This window comes from Colossoma macropomum, unplaced genomic scaffold, assembly GCF_904425465.1.
Source record: "Colossoma macropomum unplaced genomic scaffold, Colossoma_macropomum, whole genome shotgun sequence".
Classification (NCBI taxonomy): Eukaryota; Metazoa; Chordata; class Actinopteri; order Characiformes; family Serrasalmidae; genus Colossoma; species Colossoma macropomum.
Genome location: NW_023494792.1, coordinates 36,661,697 through 36,674,242, shown reverse-complemented (window position 1 = coordinate 36,674,242; position 12,546 = coordinate 36,661,697). Strand labels below are relative to the sequence as shown.

General features: G+C 36.5%; 1 protein-coding gene across 1 annotated transcript in view; it reads right to left on the bottom strand.

Moving 5' to 3' along the window:
• The window catches only part of slco1c1 (solute carrier organic anion transporter family, member 1C1), a 60,277-nt gene that overhangs the window by 14,602 nt on the left and 33,129 nt on the right, over window positions 1-12,546 (bottom strand). Inside the window, exons 7-9 of the mRNA XM_036577028.1 lie at window positions 10,993-11,091; window positions 9,881-10,129; window positions 9,298-9,462 (exon numbers count right to left, since the gene is read on the bottom strand). Coding sequence (XP_036432921.1) covers window positions 9,298-9,462; window positions 9,881-10,129; window positions 10,993-11,091 — 513 coding nt within the window. The remainder of the gene's footprint in view (window positions 1-9,297; window positions 9,463-9,880; window positions 10,130-10,992; window positions 11,092-12,546) is intronic.

Here is a 12,546-nt window from a genome sequence, read left to right as displayed (position 1 = left end):
GTTTGGCTACCAATGGAACTGATTCCCTTGCATTTATTGATAATGTGACTCCTGTCAAAAGCAGCATGATAAATTCCGAAGTGTATAAGCTATATTATCTGCTCCAATTCAGCCAGATTCATCAAAACAGTGCAGATGGACACATCACAATGCAGATGGACAATGACCCAAAGCATACTACAAATGCAAGACAAAAAAGACTTTTTTAAGGCAAAGATGTGGAATGTTCTGTAATGGCCAAGTCAATCACCTGACCCCAATCCAATCAAGCATGCTTACTGAAGGCAAAAATGAAGCACAAGAAGGAACTGAAGTTTTTCCAATTACTTCTGAGCCCTTAAATATGGAGAGGGCAGGGGGGCTACGTATAAAATTAGTTGTAATTCCTAAATTGCTCTCCCAGTTTGAGAGTTCAGAGCACTAACGTCTTAATAAAATGTTTTTACACATGTATAAAAATGGTTTTATATTCTTCTGAGTGGTGCTTCCAGACTTGTAAACAGTAGTGTATGTCTTTGTAGAGTAATTTATTTTGCCTATTAGTCACTGCACCACAGGTCACCTGCTAGTAGAATGTTTTCCTAATAACTGATTCCTTAGCAGACTAATTAGTCATGCAGGGTCGAGTGTGATCAGCTTGAGAGCAGTGTGTTGTGACAAGACAAAGTGAGGGCTAATGCTTTACAATGCACTATGGATACAATCAAGGTTTTTCCTTAATATGCGTAATTAACATTTATGTGTAAAGGGTCTTCCATAATTTCCATAATTCCAAAATTAAAACCATTTTTAAAACATTTTTTGAATGGTGAAGTGCACCACTCTAGAGACAATATTTTGTAAGAACATGCCAATTCCTCTAAAACACCTCAAAAAAAGGTTTTCACACATAATGGTGCTGATGAACTCTGAGACACTGTTTCACAGTAGTTTTAAGAAGTTATGGCCTAAAACATTTTTTTAAATATGTGTCCTAAGTCAAAATAGTTTGCAAATAAAGTAACCTTTTCAGATTTAGCACTATTGTACAATTATCAACATTACACATAACAACTCAGAAGACATGTGTAGGTTCACTGGTTGTTTTGGATAATAAATAAAATGATTACATTTGTCACCACCACTGTTAAGAAATCTGAGTTTCTCTACAATGAACCATTTCACATCAAACTACTCTGAATGGCTACATTTTAATGACTGAATTATGCAGAAGCTTTTAAATTCCCCTTTAAGAATATGTTCTCTCAGTGCAGATTCACTAATGTAATCAATTTGTGCCTAAAATTAAAGTTACTAAAACAAATAAATAAAAAAAAAAACTTGAAAAGTTAGTTAAAATTTAGAATTTTACGAGGTAACAAACTTTGCTTACTTTTAAATCAATTTTCTGTAGGACCTGATAAAAACCATGGTAAATGAAAACCTGCTTCAAATCTTTGGGAAGATGTTACATATGTTACCTTAGTTCTGATTGGCTTGCGAATGGTTACGTGGTTCAAGTGAATGGCATGGTTTTTATTCAAGACTGAGTTTTCAAGTATGTATTTCGTTTTTTTACAAAACAGGCTATTTCTCTATTAAAACAGGGCATGTTTACAGTTATTCCCAAGGTAGAAATATGATAGCTATTTTTATCACCAGCAGGTGGCAGTAATTGCAGTAGATCACATCAAGCAGCCACAGAGTCTCATGCAATTCTGTTAACATCTCTGTGAAACCATGCAGGACAAATAGTCAAAGACAGAACAGAGGGAGATACCAATGTTCCATTGTTTTGCATTAGATAAAAGTGTAAGGCTTGGTCACTCATAACAGGCTTGTATGCACAAAGCCCTTTCCACTTTTCCACAGTTACCTTCAACACTTTGTTTTTCTGACATTTACTGTTATAGTTTTAAAAATGAAAGATGGTCATTTTAAAGAAACCATTACTTGTTACCAGGGGCCATTTGATGCACAGGCTCACCTGAGCTAAGGCCCAGGGGCCCCAAATAATTCAAGGACTCTGGCCTCTTTTGTTTGCTTTTTATTAATTTATTAATTCTCTCTTCACCACCTGGCTCTAGTTGATTTTTTTTTAAGAAAATGAAATTTTATTTGCTTTCAATAAGTGCTGTGAATGGCCAGTCAGATCATTATGTTCTCCGCCAAACTCCACCTTCTTTTCTCAGCCTTCCAGGTGCTGCACAGCAACCACTGCTATGTGTCATTGCCTTAAGCCAGTTCATTATAAGTGTGGCAGTGTTTCAGTTTGAAGCTCCAGCTGTGGTTAAACAATGTAACTTGGGATGTTTAAAAGTGAGATTCGGTCCTATAGAGTATGTCATTTTCTAACCTTCCAAAGCCAGGAAAATCTCATTGTATTTACAATGTTTTTTTACTTCAAAGGCTGAAATGGGCTTTGCGATAATGTCAAAGCAAACGTCCAACCTTACTTCAGTGCATGAAAGGTGAGACACGAATGGTCCATAAACCTTTTTTATGCATTGGCAGTGTGTTTTTGTTTATGTCTCTGCTTTCCCTGCCTTTGTATAACTCAGCTGTCTGTTTTTAATTTAGTTATGTTGTCTGAGCAAATGTGGTGAGCTTTACAGTGAAGGGTGCTGCAGTGTTGATTTTTCGAACATTAATTTTGATAAATTTAGTTTGGTATCAGCTAACAAACTCTTCTCAAAGTCAAAACCAGCTTCTTATTAAAATTTTCTGTTTCACTTTATATGAGGCAGCAGTTATAGGCATCAGAATGTATCTCCAGCACCATTTAAGCTGGGACGAAAAATACAAATAAGACAAACTTCAGTTGGCGAATAAGAAGCAAACGTCAGGTTTGTACGGGAATTGACTGCCTTCTCAGTCATGGCCGATCATGGCTTTTAGTGGTTTGGTTCTGGGTTTAAGTTTGTGCAGTAATACAACCCCATTTCCAAAAAAGTTGGGAAGCTGTGCAAAATGTAAATAAAAACAAAATGCAATGATGTGCATATTTAATATGAAAATAGTATAAAGACAACATATCAAATGTTGAAACAGACATTTTATTGTCTATTAAAAAATATTTGCTCATTTTGAATTAATGCCAACAACGCATTCCAAAAAAGTTGGGACAGGGGCAACAAAAGGCTGTAAAGTTGTGTAATGCTAAAAAAACACCTGGTGGTTGATTGGTAACAGGTCAGTAACATGACTGGATATAAAAAGAGAGGCTCTCAGAGAGGCTGAGAGTTTCAGAAGTAAAGATGAGGAGGGGTTCACCACTCTGTGAAAGACTGCATGAACAAATAGTGCAACAATTCAAGAATAACATTTCTCAATGTAAAACAGCAAAGAACTCTTGCTTTTCATCATCTACGGTACATAACAACATTAAAAGATTCAGAGGATCTGGAGAAATCTCTGTATGAAAGGGACAAGGCCAAAAACCAGTATTTGCTGGCCGTGATCTTTGGGACCTCAGGGCACACTGCATTAAAAACAGACATGATTCTGTAGTGGAAATCACTGCATGGGCTCAGAAACACTTCTGAAAACCACTGTTTGTTGCTGCATCCACAAATGCAAGTTAAAACTCTAAAGTGCAAAGAAGTAAGCATATAGAAACAGGATCCAGAAACGTCGCCGCCTTCTCTGGGCCCGAGCGCATTTAAAATGGACTGAGGGGAAGTGGAAAAGTGTCCTGTGGTCCAACAAATCAAAATTTGGAATTCTTCTTGGAAATCATGGACAGTTTGTCCTCTGGGCTAAAGACCACTCAGCATGCTAAACTGGCCTGTCTGCAGTCCAGATCTGTCACCTATTGAAAACATTTGGATTGTTATGAAATGAAAAATACGACAAATTAGCCCCCGAACTGTTGACCAGCTGAAATCCTGTATCAACCAAGAATGGGAAAACATTTCACTTTCAAAACTGCAGCAAATTGTCTCCTCAGTTCCCAAGCAATTACAGAGTGTTGTTAAAAGAAGAGGTGATGAAACGCAGTGGTAAACATGCCCCCGTCCCAACTTTTTTTGGAACGTGTTGTTGGCATCAAATTCAAAATGGGCATATATTTTTCAAAAAACAATAAAATCTCTCAATTTCAACATTTGATATGTTGTCTTTGTAGTATTTTTCTTTAAAAATATGGTTACATGATTTGCATATCATTGCATTCTATTTTTATTTACATTCTGCACAGCATCCCGACTTTTTTGGAAATTTTTGCAGACATGGCAGTGCTGGAAGTCACTGACTGGCAGCGGTGGTGTGTACACTGTCATTAAAAACAAATGTTTTAAGTTTTTGGACGCTGTGTGTAACTAGACCCATAGGCCCGACGACCACCTGTAGCCCCGGCGCCCAAGAGCAGGTTAAAGTGCCCCTTGTTAATACTGCTCTTATAGTACACTGTAAACTGCTTTGTCCTACATATAGTTGTATTACAAAAAATGTTTGTGTTGCTGTTGGCTAACATTTTAAGTTTGCTAGAGATACGTTTAGAGATTTTGCTTTCTGGGTTACCATCTCTGTTACAAGCTGTTGCGTAACGTGAACAGAACTACCTTTCATAATCCGACAGGGTTTTGAACAAAGAAATTACACCACGTCCTTTCGGAGGCTCTGAATGATCTTGATCCCTTCTTACAATTTATTTCAATCAAAAGACGTGACTTGTTGATATGATTTCGGTAGCTGTTGCAGTGCATTGATGGAACACTGATGAAATAAAATATGTATATTTCTTATTAATTAATTTATTGTTTTCTAGTTAATTTGTCAAATTTGTGGTCCTTTAAACATTTTTAGCCCTTTTGTCTGGTAAAACGCTGAAAAATGCTATTACTAATTTTAATTTGGGCTTAATTTGTCATCAGAATGATGATGGTGTGTGGTCACCTCCCATGATACTCGTCTCATGACAACAAGCTTAAATAAAACATGTAATGTCTAAATATTACTGAAATTTATTAATGTGTATTTACTGAAAGTAAGAGCTGAATAGACCACAAAAGTGGACTGAAAGCTTAAGGAGTTTTTGTTTGTCTTATTTCACTTCACAAAATATTTGGAGGATCTCAGGGACAAACACTACCATTACAAGTGGTTCCTGAAAAAACCCATTTGAGTGTATTAAGGAGGTACTTAAGCATTGAATGTTCTTTCATATGTGGGTTTCCCACAACTAAAAAAACAGGTTCCTGATATTTAAGAAATTGTCAGTTTTATTACTGTTATTACCGCCAACAGGAGCTGAATGTATGTATGCCCACTAAAATAGGTGCCAAATCCAATCTGTGACATGCTGGATCCAGATCTGGCTTGTTCTGGCACAAATTCAGCTCTGGTCCCACATAATTCCACATACTTTATTAAGCTAAATTAAATTTTTGTCATGAATGAGTTGGCTTGCTGACTATTAAACATCTTCAGCAACTGTAATTTAAAATCTGAGAAAAGACCCACATCATTTAAACATATATTACTTTTGACAGACATCCTATGAAGGAATGTCCAAATCTATTAAACATGTAATCATTTTTGTCCACCATCTTATGTTGTGGTCGTACCATCCCCAGTGAGCAATGTACGAAAACGAGTGTTTATAGACACCGGCACAGTGCGACATCCCACTAACTGCCGCGACATCTCCTTCTGTTAATCATCTCAAGAAAACGTTGCTTTTTGTTTTTTGTTCTTTGTGTCGTAGAAACATTGCGGCTTGTTAGAAAAATGGGCATGTGATGAAAACATCTTGCAGATGGAAGGCATGACATTTAGATTATTATATAACAATCTATGTCTACAAAACAGCAGTAGTTTGTTCAGGGTGGTAAGGCATTTCCTCAGTGAGTCACTTGAGCCTCAGTTCTCCCTGCTCACACCCCATTACACATTTTAGACCAATAATTGCTGTTATGTACCAAGTGAGAATCCTATGTTTGCATATGTTGGCTACTTTCCTACTTATGTTTGCCAGAAAGAGTCATATCAGTGATATAATCTATGGTCGCAAAAACATCTTCATAGTTATTTGTACATATCATCCAGTCCTACCTACAACAGTCCAGTGTGGTCAGGCCAATGGCATGTGGCAAGTTACTGTTGTTGAATACAGGATGGCTAGTTAAAGCATCAACAAAATAACCCCTTAACCCCTTTAACAGCAGAACCTAGCACTGTCTTGAGTTCCTTAAAGCTAAACTACAAGTGTGATTGACATGCTAAATACTTTCTTTTGGATCCCAAAGGCAGAGGATGTGAAAACATGGTTTGCATTATCTGTTAACACGTGGATGGGAGTCCTCCCAAGGGACTTAACAGCAGTCCAACCATATAGCCTGGGGCCCTGAGGAAACATCTGCGAAAAATCATGCTGCAGTTGGGGTACACAGTCATCCAGTACATCGATGATGTGATATTAGCATCCAACATGGAAGAACAGCATTAGAAAGACTGCTGCTCCTGGACCATCTCCATTTGTGAGGACACAAGTGCAGCCATAACTGAACATTAGTGAACCAGACCACAGTCATCCAAAGCACTAAAAAGTTAACTACTGTGGGAGAACTGAGGTTCCTTCTAGAACACTGGAACATGGTTTATGAGCATTCTCACAAACAGCTCCCTTAAACACTTAACTCCAAAACCCACTGAACCTATTGAACTGAATGAAAAATAACTAAAACTTTCTTTAAACTTAAGGGAGCACCTGGTAATCTTTCTTCCAGACACCACTGGACACCATTTTTGAGCCTTTGCATAATGTCGCTCTGGCACAGGGCAAGTGACCTGCCTTATGTGGACACTTCTTCTGGTGTAGTGCTGGACCAAAAGCTCAAAATCAAGTGTCCATACAATATACACATGCTGTTGAACCTAAGCAGGGTATCACAAGTGACATGTGAGAGATGGATGAGGTGGACAGTGATTCTAGAGGCTGCCAACATTCCTACTGAGAAAGCTCCAGCAAGCAATCCAGCCACAATGACAAAGCCCAATCCAGATAAGAGTGATGAGCATTATTGCATCCTACTTTTCCAGACTTAAGATGAACTCCAAAAAATCAAGGAAATCAATCTGGATTATCCTGACTTAATGCTGTATACGAATGGGTCTTCAGTTATACTATATGAGTAGTGTCAACCAACCACAAAGGGTTGCCTAAGGTGAAAAAAATCACCAAACTATTTCACCAAACAAAAATTACATTTCAGGAGAGGAAGAAAACAGCACTCACTAAACATTGACAAAATGCAGGAAAATTAATGCATACCCGACTTTGCTAGACATGCAAAAAGACACAGACCATAAAAAGAAATGAGCGTGGATGAGGTGAGGCAGCTATATGTTCGGCTGATCCAGAACATTACATTCAATTAACAATGTTTTTCTATGGAGATTTTACAAGTGATATCTGCCAAAGTGGGTGTTACTATGTCCTAATTTAGTAGGGTGTCCAAACATTTGCACATGCCAGAATTACTATTTTTTCTGACTTTTTTAAAATATAAAGTAATTGTTCATGAACATCTACAGCAAAAAAATTAAAATATTTGCTGAAAAGGTTGAAAAGGTTTAATTTTTTTTACTTTTAAAAAATGAACAAAATACGTAACCAGGGGTGCCTAAACTTTTGCATACAACTGTATGTCCAAAGGTTTCCTAAAACTAATTGGTGAATTCAACTACTTGAAGGCGCACCCATAGCTAACACAGGTCTTCAGTTGAACACACAACTTTTATAGCATTGTTAATAGAATTGGATGTTCTGGATCAGCTGAATATTTAGCCGCCTCACTCCATCCACTCTGACTTCTTTTCATGGTCTGTTTTTTTTTTTTATTTTCACCCTCTCTTCCTTGCAAAACACTTCTATTTCTGTGATATTCTTAGGATATCTTGCATGCACAGAATGTTTACATCTACCCACAGTTTTTTAATGATGTTCAAGGACTGTGAGGGCCACTGCAAAAGCTACAGCTTGTGTTTCTTGAAGTAGTTCATGGAGGATCTTGAGGTATGTTTTGGATTATTGTCCTGTTGTAGAAGCTATTGTCTTTTCAGCTTAAGTTTCTTTACTTACTGTGTCACATATGCTTCTAGAATTCGCTGATATTTAATGGAATCCATTTTTCTTTTTACCCATGCAATGTTTCCTGTGCCACTGGATGCAACACAACCCCAAAGCATAGATCATCCCCATGCTCCTTTTGTTCTCCAAACAAATCTTTGGTGATTGTGGCCAAAGAGCTCCAGATGTACTTCATTGGTGTACAGCACGAGCAGTTATATATGAGTGTTCTCTTGGTCTTCTAGATCTTGCCTTGCTCGGTTTAACTGTCATTTCTTAATGACATCTCAGACACCGAACATTGCAAGCTGGAACTGCTTTGGTATCTTTTTATAGAATTCCCTGCTTTGTACGCATCAATTAGCTTCATTTTCAGATCAGCCTGCCAGCTCCTTAGTTGTTGAGTATTAGCACAAGGTTTGAAAAGTCAGAGAATTTATTACACTCTGGAATTTTCATCAACTGACAATCCCTAATGACAACTCTTAACCTGCCTCAGCAGCGCTAACAAATCAATCAAGGCCTAATTATTTAATTTAGTTCTTAGACTTTACTCTGAGACTGGAAAGTTCCAAATTTTTATACATGCACAATAACTATTTAATTGTTTTCTATTTTTTATATTAATCAAATATAAAGTAACTGTGCATCAACATTTGCAGAAAATGCTGTTTATTGCAGAGTTTGCGTTTTATTCTTTTTCACTTCAAAAATAAACAAAATGTGTAGTTTGGCCAGGGATGCCCAAACCTTTACATACAACTGTACAGCATATTTGCCTACTTACAGAATTTTTTCACAAATGCAAGCAAAACAGCCATATAGTACTGGTCTGTTAGGGACAGGTCATCAGAAACGGTACCAAGGCTTAATACGTGCCATAAAGTATGACCTCGTTGTTAGAAGTTTATCTATACGTCTGTAAGGAAGAGAATTCTACTTACATCCCAGGGTAATGAACTGTGTTCGAGATATCTGATTTAGTTTAGCAGAAACAAGACCACAGTGTTTGTGGCATCTTGGACCCAACATTAGGCCCTATGTAGTTCTTATTTAAGATTATAATACTCCTTGGAGCTTCAGTTCTACTTGTCACCCTCTAAATGAACTGAAATTCATTATTAAAGTTATTATATTTAAAATATATTACCAAATATCAATAATTACTCAATATGTCTACAGGATAACTGTTATCATGTTAAGTGTTAACCAGTGAAATTAATTATGGGCTTTCAGCATACACTTACCCATCAAGAAGTTAGCTTTGGATGCTGACTGTCCGTAGTGTTGTTCTATGTATTTCGGTTTATATGTCACCATTCCTATCAAAGAGTTAAACTGGATGACAGTAACACAGAGGTACAAAATGTAGACTGGGTTCCCAAGGAGAGATCTCAGTGTTGGCAAAAAGTCTGCAAAACATAGGGAAATCTGTCAGCCTTATAATCTTTTGGGACTGAAGCCAATGTAAATTTATCTAAGGCGAGCTTTACACAGTGAAACTTTAATTGCCTGTTGTGAGTTTCATCCAACATAATTTCTTGACAGTTACATGAAGCAATTCAAAAACAGAGTTGCACATGACACATTCAAGTACTCAACTAGTTAGCTAAATTAGCAGCTTGTATATTTGATACACTACATTGTTCTATCTATTTAGGGTTCTTAACTACATATTTGTTTCAAATGAGTTGCATTTACATTATGCAATTCAAGTGCAATTTAGTTTCATGTAGGTCTCAAGCAAATAAGTTTCACCATGTAAAGCCAGGCTAAGAAGAGGAACATGAGAAAGTGTTCAACTTTGTGTAAGACTTTTATCTACCCTACCTTTGGCCAATCTTAAGAAGCTGGCTTGCTCATCTGCCTGGTACTTGTGGTCCAGGACAGGAGACTCCTTAATGAAGCTGGTCCGCTCAGGAGAGCATTTGGCTAGTCGTCCCTCTGACACAGGGAGAGACTTGGGTAGAAACCAGAAGGGCACTGCTGACACAAGGGTGATGAACCCTGCTATGAGGTAACCCAACCACCATGCGCCTACCCAGCGTGCATCTCCTGGTGCGATGACGCTAATGGCCTCTGAGGAAAAAATGAAAAACAAGAACACACATGTCCTAACCACTTAGAGGCTAAATCATTTTTTGGAAAAATTGTTTCTATCAAATAAAAAGCTTGCAGTGACAATCAGAGAAAAATTGTCATTTCTTTTTTTTTTGGATTTATGAGAACATTTATTCCCTCAAACACAATACGCGCAAGCACAACACACGCTTTTGTCTCCCTGCTGCTGCACACCACATGCTCAGAATATCTGGGCCAAGCAGTCAGGCAAGTAAAACAGTGGGAATACAGGCAGCGTTAGATCTCAACACTCTCAGATGTTTCTGTCTCCCATGTAGTCAACATTTATGCCACCACAGACTCAGGCTGAAGTGAGAGCTCCAATCCGTGGCTCAGATCCACATCAATCAGACCCCCACACGAATGTCACATGAATTTTGCATGTAGAAAACTGACATGAGCTTAAAAAGATAAACATAAACAAATGGCACAATAACATATAGGAGCATTTTTTTAATTAGAGCATAAAATTTAAATATGTATATAAATATATATTGTGTCAATTGTGTATAAATGATCCACCATCATGTAATCAAAATTATCAAGTGGAATTAGGACTAATATTGAAAAATACCTCTGGAAGGTCAAAAACATTCATATTTGATGCAATTTGTAATTGTTTGTAGTAATTCTGAAAATAATAAATGCAATTATTCAGTGCTCCTAGGGTGATTATTTATCCTTAAATAATTATTTGTTCTTTAGAAAATACCAATATTTAACAACTATATGTATCAAAGATAAAGGGATGAATCAACTAGAGGTGGAAAATTTCTTCAAGTACAAGTATTGACTTGTAAGGCGTGAACACTTCTACTCACCCATGTTGACAAATCCAATGTCCACATATATTTTTGCACAAAGGGATCCAAGCAGGTAACCAAACACTGGACCAATGACCGATATCGTCTGAACACACCCTGAGACATCATGAAAAGCATAGATGTGCCATAATGAGACTGGATGGAGGGCTAAAAACAGCTGTTTTGAGTGACACATTCTTTGCATACGTTGTAGAAATGGGTGACAAACTTTTTTATTTCCTTTTAGTGATTAACTTGTTGTTTGTAAAATTGTAAAACAATTGTAAAATTGTTCAATTTAAAGATGTAACATATTTTCTTTATGTTGTATGTTGCAGTCCAATCTTTATCTAAGTCACAACAGCAGACAAACACAATGCACTATAGCTATCAACAGAACAAACTCACAAAATTCACAAAACCTTCACAAAAAAGGGTTCTATATAACACTAAAAAGGGTTCTTCTATCACACCACCAAAAAGGGTTCTTCTATTTTTATTATGCCAAGCTTGTAACCATAGAAGAACCCTTTTTGGTGCTATATAAAACCCTTTTCTTCTATATAGAAGAAAATTTGGTTCTACATAAAACCATAGCATATTCTCCATCAATTTAAAGAACTCCTTCATGATGCAAAGAACCCTTTAATCATGCAAGGGGTTCTTTGAGTGTTCATCCTATATAGAACCATTGTCTTTACTAAAGAACCCTTGAAGAACCATCAGTTCAAGTGTGTTCTTAAATATTATGAAATATTAAAATTCCAAACTTATTAAAATATTAAAATTCCAAACATACCTGCTAAAGGTTTTCACATAATAATACACTGAAATATAGAGTCTAAAATGTTTTTTTTTCAAAAAATGAGAAGTGCAGTTCGTTTATGAAAAACAATTCTGAAAGACAATGAAATAGCAAAATTCTCTTGGAAACAATTTTAAATTGCTTTCTGGTGAAAAACTCATCATAATACAAAACCAAGCACATCACATGAAAAACCTTAACACAAACTGGCTTGGAGATTTGGGAACTAAATGGGAATTAATCAGTAAGCTAATTCATTCAGAGCGTAATTTTTTGTAGTAATTGTTAATCAATTAAATGTGACAGCCTTTATAAGCTCAGCAAATTTGGTTAATTAGTCATATTTTACACCTTAATCTCAACTGTTTAATAATATTATACTGTTCAGCTATTATACTGTTCAGCTGTATCAACATCCTTTGTGATTTTTGACCAAAATATTTGGATCCTAACATGTACGTTATGTTAAAGAATATTTAAATGAGTACAAAGCATGAATGTAAAGGCTTTTGCCCTTTCTCTTTTTTCTTTTTCAATTAAATGTATTCAGCACTTTAACCACTGTGGAAAGAAATCAATTTCTTTTTCAACCTAAAGTTAAATCTTGAGCTGTAAGACAGCATTATATTGAAAAACAGAAAGTAGCTTACATGTATCATATCAAGGAGACAAATTACCCAACCTAACCACTATCCAGATTTACAGCAAGCTCTGCTGATCCACTTTCCCACAGAACTGTATTAATTAGGAAATGAAACTCCTCAATC